This window comes from Homarus americanus, unplaced genomic scaffold (assembly GCF_018991925.1).
Source record: "Homarus americanus isolate GMGI-L3 unplaced genomic scaffold, GMGI_Hamer_2.0 scaffold34921, whole genome shotgun sequence".
In the NCBI taxonomy this organism is placed as follows: domain Eukaryota; kingdom Metazoa; phylum Arthropoda; class Malacostraca; order Decapoda; family Nephropidae; genus Homarus; species Homarus americanus.
Window position 1 is genome coordinate 15,427,720 of NW_024741901.1, and position 22,058 is coordinate 15,449,777.

Below are 22,058 nucleotides of genomic sequence, written 5' to 3' on the forward strand. Positions count from 1 at the left end.
TTTTCGAATGGTTTTCAGTTCAAAAACTGTTGTATTGCAATAATATTCTACCCTAATTGACTTGAATAAATATTACGATACCATATTTCTGAATATTTTCATTAAAATCCATCAAAATCATTTTCCTTGTCATCGTCTGCAGCACCAAACAGCTTCTCCCAGTCCTCTCCTTGAACAGGGCTAGAGGGTACGTGTTTTTCGAATCGTTTTCAGTTAAAAAAGTATTACATCACACGTATATTTTACCTAAACTGCGCCTAAATGAATATATTCTCGGAAATAAATGGTAGTTTTGCTGAAACGTGATGTATTTCAGTGTAAAATAGGATAAAATACATGACGAAAACAAAAGACTTTACCTAAGCTTCCGATGTTCTTCAGATATTACTCGTTTTTTTAATAGTTTTCGGTTAAAATTCTGTTATATTACAATGATATTCTATTCATCCCGTGCTTGATATAATACATTCACGGAAATGTAATATTTTTGCTGAAATTACGTACGTATTACAGTGGAAAGTGGGATAAAATCATGACGAAAACAATGACTTTCGCTTTCTTTCGTTCAAAAGATGTTACCGTAATCGCTTTTTGAATGGTTTAGTTAAAAAACTGTTGTATTGCAATGATATTCCCTCCTAATTGACTTGAAAAAATACTTGAATGGAAATATACAATATTTTTGTTGAAACTACCAGCGTTTCAGTGTAAAGTGTTGTAATAATAAATGGTAAACAATTTGCCTTCGGCACTCGTGTTTCAGACACGGCGAGCCTCAGTTTATGGGACGTAGAACGTTTTTACTGAGGGTTTTGTTGTTCCATTACCCTCAAAAACTTGGGTCGACCTATAAACAAGGAATATCATAAATTAACGAATTTTTGGTCAAAAAATCAGGGTCGACCTATAAACGAGGGGGGTTATAGATGAGTATATACGGTATGTTGTCACAGTTTGAATGCTCGTTTTAAAGTGGCGACCACGTGGTCGCTTGTTGTCGTTGTGCAGCTGTGGCGCTCACGCTTGCGCACATACACACAAAAGCCCATTAAAAAAAAAAAAAATAGTTTTTGAAAAGTCCGGATTCTCAGGTGGTCCGGATTTCTGGCATCCGGATTTTTGGACTTTTACTGTAGTGATAATGAGGATATGGAGTTTGAGGAATTTGACAAGATCTTAAAATCATGGAGAGGACAATTGATATAAGGATACAGGTACACCCGTCTCTGCCTCAGAAAACCAACTCCTCCTTCCCCTGCAAGGTGTCCAGCCATCTTTCAATAACCAACAGCCATTGATATTTCTAATCAACACCATCATAAGATATGATTGGCACGCGACAGTCGGAGCCTGGGCCCAACCGGCTCTGCAATTAATCATATGTCTCTATTTTCTCCATTTATTTGCTTTCAGTTTTTACGCGAAGGTATTCACGGGTTCATGAATTGATCCAATGAAGACCCAATCAGAAGGTTGGTTATTCAGTCACTTGCAAAGCTGTAGTAACTTACTGGCATCAGACCCGTTATATGTGACATGTGACAATAGTCTGGTTAGCATTGATTATATTCACATGGCTTCTATTGAGACTGACCAAAAGCATCCAACATGTCATAATTCATGGTCAACATTATCACAGCCTGTGTACCAGTCATGTTAGCAATGCCATGTTGGTCTGTGAGTTGACTTGACATACTGTACCCTAATACGGTACCAAAGTGACCACCACTGCCCAACTTGGTAACAAAGTTAGTGTACAGGCTGCTGAGCACAACACCAAGAGAACCTCCCATCCCCTGGACCCATGTCTGATTATAGGCAACATTAATTTCAGAAGATGAAGCCATTTGCATTTCCTGGAGTTATGTGCCCCCTTTGCCCCTCACCCCCCTGAATATTTCCACTAATATATCCACAATATATATTATGGAAAAATTTTATTGTTGACTGTGCATCTTTTTCAGAACCTGTGAAACTGTTGTCCAAAGAATGGAAAGTGATATGCAAAAAAGAGCTCATGATCCAGATTGCCAGCTCAACTTGGTTGAGCAACTTCTACAAGAACCAGGCCTCTCCCATAAAGATGTTATCACTTTTATGGTGGATCTTATTCCGGGTGGTACAAATACAGTAAGTCTTTAGATTGCAAGTAGTAAAACCTTGATAACTCGGCATGCATGAGGCTCTGGCCTCACTGAATTATCCTAAATTCCTACTTATCAAGGCACTCTTCCCCCCCCTACAAAAATGCAACAATAAAAATTATCGGCTCATATACAGTATACTACGTATACATGTAATTATTAATTTCCAAAAAGTAACACTTCCCAGCATTGCAGTAGGCAAAAGGCATGGTAGGTGATGCAAGTGAATGGTAAGTGATACTGGGGAATGGTAGGTGATGCAGGTGATGAAGGGGAAACACTTCATAAACAGTAAACAGTGTGGCACTTATGCATACTACTGTACTTTGGTCACTTATACAAAATAAAGAAAAATTTTTAACAAAAATAATTGTTTTCTCTACATACTGTATAATTCAAGTCTTGAGTATGTAAATAAACATGTAACTTATATCACTAAGGATATTGTAGTTCACTCTAGTAAATCCAGTTTCGTTATTACAGAGCAAAAGAGTAAACATTTAAATACAGTACTCTAATGTGGCTTAGAAAAAAAAATTAATATATAAACTATAAGGTAAGAAAATAAAGAGCATAGTTGTGTTTGTGTGTGTGTGTGTGTGTGGTAGGGGAAAATATGTGAAGGCAGTGAACTTGCTGTGTATCAATTTTATTGTTTATCACAGCAATTTTTTGTTTTAAAGTGGTTATAGTACTACAAGTGTCAGTCACGCTAATAAATGACTTCAGTTGCTTTCAGATTGTTAGAACTTTTACTGAAGGGGATAAAGTTGGAATACCTGGAAGATTCATATGCAGGTAGTTGGAATTTGCATAAAATTAATTGCACTGTAAATTAAATAGGGTCTACAACATTGGATTTATCGAAATATTGGAGACGTTCTGCGTACAGTGGCTGACCTGACATGAATCGGGGAGGTTGTTGGACATTACTGGGTTAATACTGCAGGTACCAAATTTTATCAGGGAGTGCTGAATATTATTTCTAGTGCCCTCGATACTCTGTGGTGCATTGTATAGTTCTTTATACCCAAAATATTGGGATGCTACAGCACACATCCAACCACAACAATAACAAACACCAGACTGACCAAGTGTGGAGCGCAATGTGGCAAATATTACGCACGTGGCCAAATATGGCATGATTTTCCCAGGTAATTTTATATACAGTAGTACAGTGAAAACCTCGTGAAGTGAACAACAGAACATATGGGATTAATTCCAATAGAGACTGGCCCGACCCCCAAACTCCACTTTTTCCGACACAATACCTATGTTGTAGTAAAAATAACATCTAAATTTTATGATGGTATGCTCACACAATTAATATTTAAGAGAAATACAGTCACCAGGTTAATGTCCATTCAAATAATGGACTCAAATCCCCCCCCCCTCTTCCCAGCTCACTAGCTCCTACCTCTCTGAGAAATGTTTGGGTGAAAACACTAGATTTTAACGTTTAGTAATAAATAATACCTCAGACTAAAGTTAGGATAATATAATTGACATTTCTAGATTCCTTATAGGTCAGGGAATATTTTGAATGTAAACTTCATATATTTTGCACAAACGATAAAATATTTGCTTTGTGTAAACCAAATTATTACATTAGATCTAAAATTTGTATGTCTAATGCAAAATCCATGATGTTTATATTCAAAATGATCATCATACTGTAAGAATTCCAGCAATGTAAATTATATTCTGGCAGGGGAATTTGTATGAATTTTATGAGCTAAATAAAAAAAAAAATAAATAAATTATACTTCACTGTGTATATGAGTAGATGCACCTCGGAAAGTGAAAGTCCGGTTCTGGCAAGGTACCGCGTAAATGAGAAATCGTTGAAAGTGAAACCGTGTAAAGCGGGGTAATACTGTAATTTGGCATTCCCTGAGTTATTTTATGACAAATTCCGAGACCGTATACAGTACGTGCCAATTTATATGAAATTCCGAGATATCGAATACTGAGTTATCGAGGATTTTCTGTAAAACTTTTTTTTTTTTCAAGTGATGGACCAGTTACCTTTCTTCCTCATCATATGTAACTAGTAAATATTGAAAATGTACTAAAGGTGTGCCAGCCTCCTATTCTAAGGGTTGTTTGTTTGCACCCAGGATACTCCCAGTTCACTCAGCCTTAAATGGGTGCATAACTTTACTGTTGGGGGAGACAGTTGAGTGGAGTATCAGTTGCACTCCCACCTTGTGTACAAAAAAGAGGTACACAGGACCATATTTTCTTGTATACACATGCCCCCTAAAATCACCAAGTTTTATACACCAAAGGTATGTTGTTCAGAACTGTGATGGTTCTGTCGTTGCTGAATTCACTCGGAGAATCTACTGCTCTTCATTCCCACCCTCATTCTCTTGATTCCCATAATATTTTACTTGTTTTTCTGGGTGTCAATGCAACACTACTGTTGTGAGGGGTTTTCCACACAATGCCTCACTGGAAATATCAAGTGCAAGTGCATGATGACAAAAATGCTTCTTGTGCAGGGAGAGATGAAGAGAGAGACCAATGCAGGGAGGAAAAGTTGCCATGAATAACAATAATTTACTCAAGTTGAAATCAGGCATCAAACTTAAAAATTATGGCACAGAAAGATTCTGATTATATACCAGTACATGATCATTGTTATTGTGGGATAAAAGGCTTTTTACAGATATGAATTTGATCACTTTCCTTCATAAACTTGGGTAAAAGGTCTGTGAGTGATAGTACTGGGAAGTCCAAAGTGGCCGAGCATCTGGTCAGTGTGGGCAATTAGGACAACATTTAATATTGCAGACAAAATATAAATTTCTAGCAAGACCACCACTCCTTAACCCAAGAACTGATCAATTAGGTTTTCCAGGGCATACAGCCCATCTATGAAAAATTACAGTAAAATATATTTCTCTAAAACCAATTTACACCTATGACATTAAAGATTGCATGCAGAAGTTCTGTATGGAAAAAAACAAATATAAGCCCACATGCCTCTGCACCCCTTATGCACCTTCCCATGCTTACATGCCTCCCCACACTCCCCCCATGCCTTTCCATGCCTCCCCATGTCTTCTACACACCTCCCCATGCCACACCCATGCCACCCTATGCCTTCTAGACGCCTCCCCAACCCATCCCACATCTTATAGACGCCTCCCTATTCCACCGTATGCCTTTTACATGCCTCCCCACACATGCAAATTTTATAACTTGTGTTCCATCATATGATGTATGTCGCATTTTTCAGGTTAAAGAAATGCTATAATACTGTGACACTGGGTTTACGAATATCCTAATGAAACATTCATGGCACCCATTGGTAAGTGTAACTACTATAGGAACACATCTTATATAAGGGTGTTCCGTAAATACCTTTCATAAATTAGGCGGTGTATTCCTGAGACATAAATAAAGATAAATGACTAAATGACCAAACCGTCAATTCTCAATAGTTTTGCAGTTACGGCACATGATATGCTTGGTAGGAATGTGATGAAATCTATATGGGGTGTCTATGAAACATCCAATACACTGTTCTAGTGACGTTTATTTACAATAATAATGCCATATGATTTGTATTGGTATTAACATTTAGAGGAAATGTTCAAGTTCCGCCCCTCTTGCTCAATGCAGGGTTCAGCCTGTCGCACTAGTGAGTGTCGCACAAGTTCAAAGACCCCAGGGGTGTTGCGAATGTTTGTCGCACTGTCCTGTACATGGCGCCACAATTCCTTTCGGTTTGCGAACCTCTGTAACATACACCTTGCTTTTTATGTGACCCCACAGGTAGAAGTCAAGGGGAGTTATGTCAGGTAACCATAGGTTTCATCACATTCCTATCAAATCTGTCATGTTCTGTAATTCCAAAACTATTGAGAATTGAAAATTTGGTCATTTAGTAATTTATCTTTATTTATGTCTCAGGAATACACCCCCTGAATTATGACAGGTATTTATGGTACACCCTGTATAAAGGTATAATGACCCTTCTTAGAGTTGGTTAAGTTGGCACTCTCCTCTGTGAATATATCCCGAGTGTTAAGAAGGGTATTACTGTATACAAATGAAAGATGCAAGTACAGCAGTGAGAAAACAGAGAACACATGAATATCATAGTTTTATATTCAGATAATTTTCAACAAACATAATGCTTGTTGAACCTCTCTTTTTTTCAGACCTCTGATAATGCTGCTGTACTTCTTTATCTCTTGGCTAAAAATCCGAGAGTCCAAACCAAGGTGCAGGAAGAACTAGATTACGTTTTAGGCAATGGCTCCGGAAATGTCACTGCACATCAACTTGCTCAGCTCTCTTACACTAAAGCTGTTTTGAAGGAATGCAATAGGTATAGTATTGCTTCTGTTCAGATTGGTTCATATAAAAGTTTGGATATGACATAGACATTTTCTCTTCTAACCTGCATAAATAATCTTTGAGGATCATAGGTTTGTAAATTTGACTTCACTTTTACTTACTTTGCTTTTATCCTCTTCACCACTGATCGGCTCGTTAGCCGCTTGGGCGATCGGTCATGTCTCTGATTACTTTTCATTTTCTTTTATCCTCTTCACCAAAAGATCGGCTCGTTAGCCGCTTGGGCGATCGGTCACGTCTCTGTTATGCACTGTTGGCAAGTACTGGGCATGCACTAGCTCCTGAATTTACCTGAACCTGCTCCAGTGTTGGTCAAGTCTTGTCTTGAAAGAGCTCACACTCGGTGCCGTCACAACACTTTCTGGTAGATTGTTCCAAGAGTTCACAACTTTCACTCCGAAAAAGTTTGCCCTCACAGTTTTCTGGTCTTGCTGTTTCTTCAATCTTGAGCTGTGACCCCTTGTGGGGCGAGCGTCCTCCAGCTCCAAGTAAGGACACTCGACTGAGTAGTGACTCTCGAGATACAATACTTATAAACCTCTATTAGGTCCCCCCTTTCCCGTCTGTAGTATAAGCTAGGCAAGTTCAGGCGCTCCAATCTCTCAGGGTAGCTGAGGTACCGAAAGGCAGGCACCAGTCTGGTGGCCCTCCTTTGAATATTTTCAACCAACTGACAGTCCCTAGCATATCTCGGGGACCAGACGAGGTGACAGTACTCCAATTGGGGAAGCACTTCACTCTTGAAGATCGTTACGAGGGACGGACCGTCTAGATATCTGAACGACCTTTTATAAGACCCAATAATTTATTTGCCTGATTTACCTTCTTCTCGCAATGGCCCGAGAACTTCAGCTCATTGTCAACATACTCACCTAGGTCCTTCTCACATTCAGTCTCAAATAGTGCAGTTTCTTCATCCCGTTGGGATATACGATATGCCTCCTTACCGTTGGTACGCCCCAGGTGCATCCTCTTACACTTCGTGACATTGAATCTCAGCAGCAATTTCTTCGACCATTCATGGAGCCCACAGAGGTCCTTCTGCAGCTCTTCACAGTCTGCTTGGTTCTTGATATCCCGAAATAACTTGGCGTCATTGGCAAACATTTGTATGGAGGAGTGTACAATGTCAGGCATGTTATTTATGAAACAAACAAACAACAGCGGGCCCAATACACTGCCCTATGGTACCCTGCTTGTGACAGGTACGGATGATGATTTCATGCCATTAATCACCACACACTGCTTGCAGTCATGTAGAAAGTCTTCTATCCACGCTAGGACATTTCCCTGAATTCCGTACCATTCCAGTTTGATTTTCAGCCTTTCGTGGGGTACACTGTCGAAAGCCTTGGCAAAATCTAGGTAAATATTGTCGATATTACCACCCTGTTTCAGAATATGGGTCCAAATGTCCAATACCTTGAGCAATTGCGTTAAGCAGGAGCGCCCCGGCATAAAACCGTGTTGGCAATCCTTTACAAGGTTGTTTCGTAGTAGATGTTCCATCGCGGCATCTCTGATAATACTCTCAAGTACTTTACATATTATGCTGGTCAGGCTCACCGGTCTATAGTTGTTCGTGGAGTGACGATCGCCCTTCTTGAAGATAGGACTCACATAAGCCACTTTCCATTCACTGGAGACCTTTCGTTCATCCAGACATTTACAAAACAGGATCTTCAGGGGCTCGGCAAGCTTGTTGCTCAACTCTTTTAGCACTCTAGGATGCACCATGTCAGGGCTGGGACTTTTATGGACCTTTAGCTTTGACAGTTTATTTTTAATACCCTCTTCTGAGAACACAATGTGGATCAGTGCTGTGTCAAACCGTCTGTCCTCAAACTCAGGAAGGTTAATCGCATCCTCTCTTGTGAACACCGAGGAAAAGAAGCTGTTCAATGCCTCAGCTTTATCCTGATCAGAATCTGCGTAACTACCATCTTCAAGCCTCTGGTCTGATACTCCTACTCACGTTATTAATTTCGACTTTGCATAGCGGTAAAACGCCTTTGGGTTTGACTTGACCTCGCTTGCAACCAGCCTCTGGATCTCCTTTTCAGCCCTTCTACATTCTATCTTGGCTTGGTTTCTGGCTCTTGCATACATCCTCCTGTCCTGCTCATCATTTGACCCAACCCACGTCTTGAATTTCTGGGTTTTCTTCTTAACTTTGTCGACCACTTTACTAGTTATGATATTGGGCCACTTTACTATTTATGATATTCAGCGTAGTGTCTGCGTTCTTGTGCCTTAATGAGTCAGGCCCGTGGATACCCCTCATCTCTTCCCTCATCCCGTTGTAATTTTACCTGTAATATTTGCAACTTGGCCTGGCCTTATGTTGAACTAGGTAACAGTTAAATCTGAATGACAACACTATATGATGACTGGTGCCAACTGGGGCAAGGTGTTCCACTTTGGCCACCATACCATCCTCGTTTGTTATGATGAAGTCTAGTGGCTTGGGTGTTTGCTCCCCTCTGTAATCAACAATCTTACAGTTACAGCCAGACATGAGGCAATAGTAGTAGACTATTACATAATTTATCATGCAATGGTAAGGAATCATAATATTTTAGCTGTCTAGTAATATAAGGCAAAGTAACAGATAATACATGTACTGTAGTCTGTTACAGTACTTTTCTATTACAGGGACTATTACATGATGAAGTTTTACTCATATATAATCTTTTTTTTTAATCTGAATATAAGATTTTATTTATTGCCGTACATTATTACTAACCCAATTATTAGTCTGAAAATAAATTTAGCCATAAATATTGTTCAACTGTGTTATTTACAGTATTTCTCTCTGCTTGTAGACTAATGCCACCAATGTTTGGACCCATGCGAATCCTTCAAGAGGACATACTTCTCGGACGATATATTTTACAGAAAGGAGTAAGTACATACAGCAAGGCCGTATCTAGAAATTATGTTTGGGGGGATTCAGGGGACCAAAGAGTGGTTCAAGGCATTTACTCTCCAAGACATAAAAACAAATAATCATTTAGTTATGTGCATTTTATTGTGGCATTAAAGGTGAATAATTATTAGCAGAAAAGAACCAGTATGTTTTAAAAAATATATATTTAATGACTACCTTTGCCAACAAACTCTTTACCAAAAAGGACCCATCTCTTACAAAAACCACCTGCATGTTTTTTAAAATAAGCTAGCCAGGGAAACCTTTCCATCCACACCAACAGAATCCTCAACTGTCTCTTGGGGTTATAAGAACGAGTACATGTCGATGGAGACTGCAATAATTTCTCTTTCATAGCATCATCAAATTTAGCACCAATAAATCTTTCTTTGCCATTATCAGAATTCAAACAATGTCTTGTTGAAGAGTGTGCTTCTTCTGAAGTTGATAGATCATAGGTAGAATCCTGCCCTTTGTCATGTTCATCAGACTTATGCAGTATAGGCTTAGGCTGTATTGGGTCTTCAGCTTTATTCTGTTCTTCAAGTGACTGTTTGTTTCTTTTCACAATTAAAGCTGACAGAGTACTCTGTACCTTTCCACCAACACACTTCATTTGAACCTGCCATGCAACAAAAAATAATACGATTTAGTCATTTGCCAGTATACTGTACTTGTTTAAGTGTACTGTACTATTATATAGTCAACATCTCTCTTTCCATCTCATGCCTAGCCAGTTTATTACGTTTTTATTTATTTTTTTACATATTATAACATATTACATATTATATTGTTCAGTGGATTTAACATCCTGTGTACTGCTGGCAAGGCCGTGGGCTCGTAACACTCGTCTTGCTTGTGGTGTCCACTGTTACTGTGTGGATATCAGTCACACTAGAATAACCCATTATAGTACATCCTTCTTTCCTCATACAGCCAAACTGTGGAATGCTCTTCCTTCTTTTGTGTTTCCATACTCTTACAATCTGTCTCGCTTCAAAATGCTGGTTTTCCGGCATCTTCGTGGTGTAGATTAATTCAGTCTTTTTCTCTTCTATTTTTAATTTCTTTTTACTCCGATCTTTTCGCCCCCCAGGCTCCGTTGTGGGTCGATGACCTGTGCCCGGGTGGGCTATTCCCCGTATTTATACCGAGTTTTATCAGTTTTATGAATGATTTGGGATATATCCAGTTGTACAAATTGTATTTCAATGTTTGGTATCATTTGTTTCTGTTTGCTTTATGTTTGGTACATATCAAAGAAATAATTAAAAGCCTTCATTCAAAAGCAAATTTCATCTTGGCTTTGACCTTTTATGATAAATATTAAAAATTTTCCAACATCCTCTCTGAAGTGCTAATGCCATGAAATCAGTTGCATTTTGATATCCCAGATATTTAACATTATTTTAGCAAATAACAGGTCCGCTTACCAATTGTGAACATATTTAGTTTGAATAAATGGAGAGCAATTTGAACATTTTCTATGAACCAATCAGCTATTTTTATAGAAGAGGGGAGTGGCTTATGGGCCAGGTTAACATAGAAATGCTTTAACTCAGTATATTCAGTGGAATTCAGAGGAAGGTTCCAGTCTTTCAGTATGTTCAGTAGAATTCAGCAAGGAAATGCAGGCTTTTGGTTGATAAATGCTATGCACCACAAACATACAATGTAATAAGACTGCCAGATGCCTCTTTTTCTCTCTAAGTTATATTATTTGGTGTACAGTGGTCCCTCGGTTAACGAAATTTCGGTTAACGAACTGCCTCCCATAAGATTCTTAAATTCAGTTAATGAACAAAAATTCGGTTAACGAATTTCTTATGAACCGACCTCAACATGTTTTCGCTTGCACTGGCCGGTCAACCAGCTTTAGTATTAGTCCGCCAATACATTAATCGGTTCTAGGGCTTAAATTCCTTACTATTTTAGTAAATATCAAGAAGTTTATACTATTCAATAATTTTAAAAGTTTAATATTCAATTTTTAGTCATTTTAACAATTATTGAACATAATTGAAGGTAAAGTGACTAGTTTAATGCGCGGCATCCAGCCTCTTAACACAGCAAACAGGCGTTAGTCTCTCTCTGTTTTCACTGGAGGTAACATCTTGCTTGAGACTCTCTTCAACTAAACGCTTTTTCTGTGTTTCCAAGCAAATTATTGGTCATTTTGAAATATATTTTACATATTGACAATATATAATGCAGTGCTGTGTTGATTTAAAGAAAATAATCTTGAAATATACCAAGAGAACTAAAATTTTATGGGTGAAATGGTGCCATGGGGTGACTTCTCTTCCACCCCAATGCCTTCTCCTCCACCCCCATTCTAATTCCCATCATCATCATCATCATCATCATCCAGGAGCCTTCTACATACACACCTCAAAGTAAGTGAACTTTTCTACCATTTTTGTTGAATTTAGGCAATTTTCGGTGAGCTGGAATCAATTACCCAAAAACCCATTGAAACAATGGTTTCGGTTAACGAATTTTTCGGTTAACGAACAACCTGCTGGAACGGATTGTGTTCGTTAACCGAGGGACCACTGTACAATAATTTATATGTACCCACAATTCGCAATGTATTTTTCAAGGTAAAATTGCGATTTAAGAAATAAAATACCCGTGTACATAACTGGCAGCCATGTTAGAATTCATTTGAATATTTGATATTTAAAGGATTCCATAAGAATATGTAGCCTACTCATAAAAGTGTGTCTTCTTTGACAATAAGATACAGTACAACATCAGCACCACTACTTAATAAGAGTTTACAGTATATGGCCCACTTTGGGTTGAGGTATTCCTCATTTAATAATGGGGTTGCATTCCTTAAAAACCTGACATTCAGCTAAATTATTGTTAAACACCAAAGAACGGAAGACAAACAACAGATTCAAATTGGCAGGGTGGTAATAATAAAAAAGTTTTTTATAAATGGTTTCAAAGTTCAAAAAATTATTCATTAACACCAAACTTATATATAAATGCTATTAGTCAATAGGAAATAACATAATTATTACTGTACTCACTACCTATGGTTATTGGCAAGTCGGAGAAGTCGGCAAGACATCGTACTTCAGCACCCGTCTGGCAGTTATCGCCCATCTGGGAGTGAACGGTGGTGCACTACCAACCTCACAGCACCTTTACATGATTATACACTATATACAGTATATTCACCACTTTTTAGAGGTGTGTTTACAAGTGGAACTCATGGAAACATGGAATGCACAGTGGCACTTTGCATTTGGCACACATCCCTGTTGTGAGTTTCTTTATCTGAGGTCATTTGGACGTAGATGAACACACCCTGCAGCGACGCTGACCCTTGACTCGGTGTTTCCTTGTGCTCCCTGGTACTTCTGGAGGTGTAGTTTCGTGCAGCAAGACGGTCAGGACCAAGTGGTTGGAAGGCAACACTACCACAAATTCCTGACTTCACTGTGCCATATTTCTCAAGAATCTGGTACACAACATCATGTACAAATTCCCTTAACTTGATCTTTTTGCCAGTCTTTACGAGGTAATAGTTGTAGGAATTGAGTACAGCTATATCAACCAAATGGAAAAATATTTTCTTGTACCATTTTACAGATTTCTGCATGGATTCAATATTACCGATTTACATGTCGCTCTTGTCAACTAAGCACATGTTCCGTGTGTACTCAATCACATATCAGGCTTCATGATTATGTTCCAGTATTGTAGTCGATCTTCTTGGTATCAATCATCTCCCCCATATGTACATTTGTTAGCATTGTCACTTCTCTTTTGTCCTTCCAGTGCAGTGCCAAGAGGTTATTGCACTCATATTTGTCAACTTCACCCTTTACAATATTTTCTTTGAACACTGGCATGTGCTTCCTGTTTTTACGCACTGTACCACATGAACCAGTGTTGTTAACATGTAAAAATATACACAGGGCAGGGCTAGAGTACCAATTATCTGTAAACAAGATGTGCCCTTTCCCAATATAAGTTTCCATCATCTTTTTTACAATTACCATTGAAATTCCAGTTGTATTATCATGAGGAATATCAGTTGTAGCTCCAGTGTACACAATAAGATCACGCACAATTCCCGTTTCGCAGTCACATAAAACAAACACTTTGATTCCAAAGCGATGATGTTTGCTTGGAATGTATTGCTTGAATGCAAGATGACCTTTGAACAAGACAAGAAACTCATCAATTACCAAGTTCTTGAACGGTAAAAATAGGTCTTTCATCTTGTTTTTCAATGCAGTAAACACTGGTCGAGTTTTGGACAACGGGTAACTACGGTTCATGGTGGTGTTATCGGCAAAGTGAAGATATTTCAATAGCAGCTTGAAGCTGTCACGAGACATGTACCTGCTGAACACAGGTGTTGCAAGTAGAATGTCTTTGTACCAGTACTCAACCATTGAGTGTTTCTTTGATGGTGGCATCAACATTGCTAATGCAAGAAACATGAACATTTCAGCTACAGTGGTGTCTCACTCCTTTCCAGTGCTGTACAAGTGAGCCATATGAAGACACTTGTACACCACCACAAAAAAAAAATAATACTTATTTGTTTCACTTGCAATATCACTGATCTATTCCTCATCAAAAAGCATACAAAAATAATCCAAGTAACTGCTATCGTCATCCACATTTGTAGCTGCAGTAATACCTTTGTATGAGATATCAAAAACATATGTATTTGGCACATAATTCTGGCAATTACACCACACAAAATCACTAGCTGGTACAGGTTGTGGTGTGCGAGTAGGTGCACATTGATTTGAGGAAAGCCGTCTCTTCCCATGCACTTGTGGGCCCCTATGTTGTTTATAAACAGGAAGTTCAGGTTGTTGTGGAACAGTAGGGGAAGGCTGTTGTGGAACAGCAGGTGAAGGTTGTTGTGGAACAGCAGGTCCCGGGTGTTCTAGGGCAGAAGATGCAGCATGGTTAGGGTGAGTGAGGCAGCATCCTCTGTGTGTGTGTGTGTGTGTGTGACTAAGCTGGCATGGGTGGGAGCAGCGATGCCGCATGTCCCCACTCTCTGTCCGGATCGTCTATTTCACTTTCTGTCTCACTGGAGAGCTCAGAATCTTCACTTTCTGAATATCTATCACATGGAAATAGCTGCCTACATATTTCAGGTAAAGTTAAACTCTGTGGCATGGAGTGGCAGGGCTTGGGACCTGGAGTTCTAAGTGGGTAATCCTAAGAGGTAGACATGCGACCTTCCACCATGGTGACAACTGTTATACTGATTATTTGCTTAAGATGCGGTCAAGGCGAAGCAGGGATGAGCTATTGCTGCAAAAATAATCACACTACTCACGCGGGAAAATTAAAAAAAATGGAGTGCTAGATTGACGACATCAAACCCCTACTACTTCGGGTGCTCTAGGATGATGTCAGACTTTTAAGGGTTAATGAGCAAAAGGCGAGCCTAATTCGAACAAATTTCAATTTGCATGGTACTTCAAAATTGAAAAAAATTGCTATAATAAAAAAATAATGATGCACAGCATGTCATAAAATAAAATAGTGCATATTTCATGTGCAAAACATAGCTCCTTCCACACTTAAGCCATCATCTGGGCAGCATGATGCATTTCAGCCGGGTAGTGTCCCAGCTTACTCTGAGACTTGTGTATATAGTGACATCACATTAGGGGGAGGGAGCGTGGCTAACTGGTGAGTCGACGACTCAGTTACAGGACACTGCCTCCACACATGCGTTCACGCACACACACACACACACACCCATGCTCTTCATTGTTCTTTTTTTTATAGTTTTATATTTTATTTTATTTATTTCTAAGCCACATTAGAGTATTGTAATGATTTTCTATGACTCTTATAGTTTCATTACAGTCCACCCCATCCCCAATTTTTTTCCTTCCCATTGAGTCAAGTTGTTGCTAAACCGAATTTTGACTTAACGTTAAATGAGAAAGGGTGTCAAATTTTTGTCATCACTAAACTGATTCAATGTACTGTATACAGTATACAGGAATACCCTGGTTATTGCAAAGGATGCACTCCTGAAAGTCATTGCCAATAACAAATTTGTGAATATCAGGGCAATTTTTCACAAAAATTAATGTTAATGGGGGGAAAACGTTCCAAGTCGGAAACTTTCACCATATATTTTTTTAAATACATTCCTCATTATCCAAAGCTGTTAAGAACTAGGGTTGTGTGAATACTGTAGTACCAGTAAATATGAGGAATAAATGAAAATTATACCAATAAATAAAATATAAACCAATACAACATACTGTAGCCAGTTGGCATTAGTTTCACTACAAACAAGAGATTAGAGTGGCTGAGATCTTCAACACTACTCCCTCCCACAATCCATGCGCTAGCTACATGCACGTAAGAAATGTTTTTGGCCTTATGATAATCATTTCTTTTACTTTAATTTTTTTGCGCATTCTGTATGAACAATTGTGTGTGCATGTAACAGTAAATACAAAATGAAAAAATTACATTAAAAAATTTAAGAAAATTATGTATACAGTCAACCCTCGCTTTACGCGGTCCCACATTCCGCGTTTCCACGTTTACGCGGTACCCTGCCGAAACCGGAATGCTCGCATTCCGCGGTGCGTGTACCCCTTTACACGGAGAGCGGCTGGCGAGCCGCGCCATTTTTGGATCCAAACCTCCCGCCATCCACCATGTTGTGTAAGCGGCGCGAGCAGGGTGCGCACAAGGTCGCCCAGTCATCAAAACATTACCAAGTTCTTCACCCGTCACCCACCACAGCCGGCCCAAGTCAGTGATAGTGATAATTATAGTGAGGATATGGACTTTGAGGGGTTTGACAAAGAGGCCCTGCAAGCCTCTGTGGTGGATAGTGATACAATTGATACAAGTGATACAGGTGAGGGCCAATAATCTGCCCTCTGCCTCGGAACCAACCCCCCATCCCCGTGTGCCCAGCCATCTTTTCTACTAATGTAAGTGTTAAAAAACCTAATATTATTGATATTTCTCTTAATTATTAATTGTGTGTGCATACCATCATAAAATTAAGAAGTTATTTTTACTACAACGTAGGTATTGTGTCTGAAAAAGTGGAGTTTGGGGGTTGGCCCGGTCTCTATTTCAATTAATCCCATATGCTATGTTGTTCACTTTACGCGTTTCTCACTTTCCATGGTACCCTGTGGGTTGAATTAACCGCGTTAAGTGAGGGTTCACTGTACTGTGTAATGTATGTGGTGCAGTAAGTCAAATTTCTTTTTCTTTTGTGCCAACCTTCTCTTTCTTTAGGACCACATACACACGTACATAAAGGAGATCTCGCACTCAGGATGGAGGTGAGAAAGGAAACTCAGAATAGCATAACTCCACATATATTGTTTGTACAATGCAGTTCTGGGGAGTTGCTGTGTGGTGAGGAGGTGTTGTCGGTTTGAGAGCGTTCAGTTGAATGACCTTCCCGGTGAGGCAGGGGGGTATTTATACATTCCTGCCTCCTCAGGATCCGAGGTGTGATGAAAGGCGCTGCTGATTGGCTGGGCAAGTACGGCAGGTGGCCAATCAGCGAGAGATTCAGGGGCAGAGGCTGTGGTATGGAACTGGCTGCTGATTGGCTGAGGCAAGGACGGCGGAGCGGTTGTAGTGAGAGTAAGCCACTACAACTGTATCTACCTGAAAATATAAGTTGAAAATAACAGTAACGCAGCTCACACCACCCATCATCACACTTCCACCACCACCGTTACCTCACACCACCCACCACCACACTCCCGTCACCACCACTACCTCCTGTTCCCCCATGAAGACTGTTCAGATCACTATATTCACCACTAAAAGTAGCTTTTACTGTACGCTGTAACATTAAAACTTAACATTGTATTAATCAAGCTGCAGGAGATAATAAAGAATTATTGAAGATCCAAATTAAAATTAGATGGAATAAGGCCTTAAAGAGTAACTTTCTAAATGTAAAACACTGGAAAGATCCCAAGTTGGCAGAAAGTTTAGAATTATGGGTTAGACCAACCTGCTTCTGCTAAGAAAAGTAGGTTATTGGATATTCAAGATAATGAGGCAGTAGGAAGATTACAAGAACCTCTACCTAGTCAGCCCAATTTTAGTGGATTCCAGAATCAGGATGAGGAAGTTGGCTCTAATCATAGTGTTCAGTCACTAGAGCAGGGAGAACCTGTTGAGACTAACTTCACCTTGTCTCCATTTTGGCAACCTCTTCCATCTGGGGCAAAAGTGTTGGTTACTATGAGTGGAAACAGGCTGCTGTCGACTCCCACGCAGCTGATGGAGAACATTGAGTGTAAGGATGATCCAAACAGGCCTTGGGTAACATTGGTAAGATCTAAGTCTTCTTTGTTCTCAACCACATCTGAGTCTGTGGATTCTTTATTCAAGGTATTTTATGAAATATGTTTCTAAACTTCCTGATCTCTCAGCACTTACAAAGAGACAGGAAGGCCAAGCAACTGTGGGTCATCATTCATTGCCTGGCATTGCCCAAAAATGATCTCTGAAATAGATGAAGTCTGGGCTAATATATTGAAAGACTTAACATTCATTCCAGCAGATAGGAATGCTCACAGGGTTTAGTTTTTTTAAAGTTCCAATTTAATGACAAAAAGAGTTCTTTATATGAACTTTCCCAGTATTTGTCGGCTCCAAAATATGCTGACATAAGTTATGAAATAAATTTGAAACCAGTTGCTTCTGCCTTGCTGCTTGAAGAATTCAAATTTAGGAAGTTGGCAGTGGATATTTGGTCTTCAGTTATGTTGTGTCAGTTATTGACTAAGTCTGTGCTGGGCTATGAGGACAGTTCAGAAGTAGACAGATATTTTGCTGCTGCTATACAAGGGATTCCATATTCCCTGTACAACTCATTTTTGGAAATGTTGTTGAAAGCCCTAAAACTAAAAGCCCAGCTAAGGAAGCAAGCCACTAATAATGCTTCAAGTGGTAGTGCTTATTTATTGCTATGTTCTTCCCCTCTTTCTCCTGCTTTGTTTGATGAACAAACATTAGTTACATATAAATCAGCTGTTGAGCAAGCTATTCATATTACTGTTTCCAGGAGTCCTCAGACCTTTTGGAAATTTAAAAGAGGAAGGTCTAACAGGGGAACAGAACCAGCTGCTTGGTTCAGTTATTAACCTAGAGAAAACTTTAGAGGAGGAAACAATTCAAGACGTAGTAGGGGTAGCCGTTTGTTCAGAAGTGGAAGGAGACCTTATTCCACCACATCAGTGACCACTCCCTTCCAATAAAGCCAGACAGCTGGGTCGTCTCGGGGGTTGGGAAAACAGGTGGACTTCTTCCATATGGGCACAAGACAATCAAATGGGGCCTCACATGGACTTGGTTGAGGCGCCCTCCCCTAGTGTTACCAAAAAGGGATAAAAAACCAAGCCCCTTTACTCATAGAATTTGTAATTCAACTGTTAAACAGAGGTGTGATGGAACTGTTGCAGTCAGAGAAATGTTTCATGTCTTGCCTATTCCCAGTCCCCAAGAAAGGCAGCGACAAATTGAGGTGGATTTTAGATATTTCCGTCCTGAGCAAGTTCATTACCAAAAGAAGTTTCAAGATGCTCACTTACAATCATCTGAGGCATCTACTTACGCCCAATGCTTGGATCTCAAAAGTGGATCTCGAAGATGCCTATTATCACGTACCTGTTGCTCCCAGGTACAGAAAGTTTCTAGTATTTGCAGTGGGGGATGTAAGTTATCAATTCACAGTGATGCCATTCAACTTTACAATTGCGCCAAAAGTGTTTACAAAACTGGCAAACATCCCCAGAGAGATCCTTGCGAAGGAGGGCATAAGAACTTTTGCTTATCCAGATGATTGGCTGATAGTGGAAAACTCTTCCGAAGACTGTCAAAGGGCGACCCAACATACACTAGTACTATTTCAAAACCTTGGATTAAGGATTAACCAGGTCAAATAAAATCTCATACTATGTCAGAAATTGGATTGGTTAGGTCTCCATTGGGACACCAATAAGCAGTCAGTCAGTCCACCAGAAGCAAAGGTAACAGATGTGATAAACCAAGTAAAAGCCTTTTGTGTAAAGCAAGAGGTTTCTGGCATGATTGGAAGAACTACTGAGTCTGTTGAATTTTGCCTTAGTAGTTCCTTTTTGCACTGTAAGGAAGAAGCAACTAACTCATCTGGGGTCAAAGTTGCTTCAGAGAAACAGAAATATTGCTTCTTCTCTCCCTATTCAAATCATGAATCATCTGTCATGGTGGACAAATTTGGACAATCTAATTGGTTCATCTCTCTGGGTTCCCCCTCAAACAGACTTGGTCGTTTGTATGGACGCATCCGAAATAGGATAGGGATACCATTCCTTAAAAGGAGAGTTCCGTCAAGGGAAGTGGAGCAACTCCGTTTGGAACAAACATATAAACATAAAAGAATTAGCAGTAGTCCTATTCTTTTTGTTGGCAAACCCAAATTTAAAAAACATGACGATTTTGTTTGCCATGGACAACAGAATGGTTTTGTCTCAATTATCAAGGCTCAACCAGATCTTGGCCTCTTCTAATCCTATCGGGAAGAAAATTTCAAAGTTTGTGTAACACGAACACTTTACCTCAAAACAACTCGCATATCGGGAGTACAAAACAATTGAGCAGATGCGTTGTCCCGTCTCAGGCCAGTATCGACGGAAACAGAATGGTCCCTAAAGATATCGAAGTTTAAGAGTCTAGTGAGGAGGTTTGGGACTCCACAAATAGATCTCTTTGCCTCACAAAACAATCACAAGATGCCAATTTATGCATCTCTGGAACGATCGATTCTTTTAGGAAATGCTCTACTCATTGATTGGAACCATTGGAATTCAATCTATCTGTTCCCACCTGTGAAAATGTTGCCCAAAGTGGTTCACAAACTCAGATCCTTCGAAGGGCAAATGTTGGGAATAAAATTTTATAAACAAATTTTCTAGCCATAAATATATTTACTACCTGTACTTCGCTTTCGTGTTTGTTGAAGGCATCTTCAGGTCACGAGAGCCACTAGTCCCCCACCCTGACACTGGGCGACCGATCATTGCACGAGACCATCCCACCCCACCTCACCTCCACCTGATATTGATCAGGTCAGGTCAGGTCGGTAGCATGAGACCCTCTAATCTCCAACAACTCTCCCATTGCAACATTTTTTTTTCTGAAAAGAAATGAGTGTCCATCAGTATTATCGTGTTTTTGTGACTGTGATGTGAGTAGTGTAACTTTGAAAATGTCTGGCAAGCATTTTGCTTACCATCTTTAAGGCCAGGATGAAGGCTACACCTCCAGGGTCCACTCTTCAGATTCCCCCAAAGTCTGTGTGGAACTCAGGTTGATGTCTTCACTCCACCTTGAAGGGGACATTTGATGACAGCCAGACATGTTCATAATGATGTGGCACCTCAGCTACTCTGAGAGATTGGAGCGCCTGAATTTGCCTAGATTATGCTTCAAACGGGCAAGGGGCGACCTAATTGAGGTGTATAAACATCTCAAGGGGCACTACTCAGTCGAGTGTCCTTACCTGGAGCTGGCGGACGCTCGCCCCACAAGGGGTTACAGCTCAAGGCTGAAGAAGCTGCAGGTTCAGAAAACTGTGAGGGCAAACTTTTTCAGAGTGAAAGTTGTGAACTCTTGGAACAATCTGCCAGAAAGTGTTGTGATGGCACTGAGTGTGAGTGAACCTTTCAAGACCAGACTTGACCAACACTGGAGCCGGTGCATGCCCAGTACTTGCCAACAGTGTGTAACAGAGATGTGACCAAGCGGCTAACGAGCCGATCAGTGGTGAAGAGTATAAAAGAAATAAAGAAAGAAAAGAGTGTTGTTTAATTGTGTTGTAGGATTTTTTTTTAACATATGGGTGTCCGATTGCTCAGGAATCTATCCCATTGAACCCAATGTTATAATGAACCTGATTCACAATGTTTCAACCTGCATTGGGATTTTCAGGAACTTCACCCCATTGCAAATAGAGGTTTACCTGTATTTCCTAAAATCAACATATAGTATCTTTATTTCTCATTACTTTATAGTACAGATATAATATTTTTTCAGCCAGTGTCTCAGTACTTTATACATTTTAATTGTTTCTGTCTTTAGTGACTCATTCTTATACTTTATTCTGCAAGTTACTTCATGTGTAAATATTCCAACTTCACTATTACTTACTCCAAATACTCTTCTGGGTAACTGTATATTTTCTAAGTTAGACATCACATACTGTAGTGCCTAATGGTGGAGCATTGAGGAAAGATAGACAGTGAAAGAGAAGGGGGAGCTGAGGGGAGAAATGGTGAGGAAGTTAGGCAGGGAGAGGGGAGAATTGTTCTTCGAGACATGGCCATGGGAGGAGGTATAGGAAGGGGAGAGAATGTAGGTTGTTGACTTGTTAGGTTATACAACGTTAAAATATAATGTTAAAGACTCTATTACTGAACACTGGTGACATTTCAACACTGAACCTCAAAAAACAGCATTTTATGGGGAGAATTGCTTGCACATGAAGGGACCCCATAATGGAAAACATCTAGGACACTTTTCGCATCAATGCATGGAAAACCGAGACACACTTTCATGGCTAAGTCTCT

The 22,058-nt window shown here is 39.7% G+C and overlaps 1 protein-coding gene across 2 annotated transcripts in view; it reads left to right on the forward strand.

Annotated features, from left to right (window-relative positions):
* The window catches only part of LOC121876072 (probable cytochrome P450 301a1, mitochondrial), a 149,294-nt gene that overhangs the window by 58,732 nt on the left and 68,504 nt on the right, over window positions 1–22,058 (forward strand). For both annotated transcript variants that reach the window (XR_006090714.1, XM_042380982.1), the window contains exons 6-8: window positions 1,965–2,130; window positions 6,320–6,489; window positions 9,344–9,422. Coding sequence is in view for 1 of the 2 variants with exons in the window: in XM_042380982.1 (XP_042236916.1) it covers window positions 1,965–2,130; window positions 6,320–6,489; window positions 9,344–9,422 (415 nt within the window). In the remaining variant the exon portion in view is untranslated. The remainder of the gene's footprint in view (window positions 1–1,964; window positions 2,131–6,319; window positions 6,490–9,343; window positions 9,423–22,058) is intronic.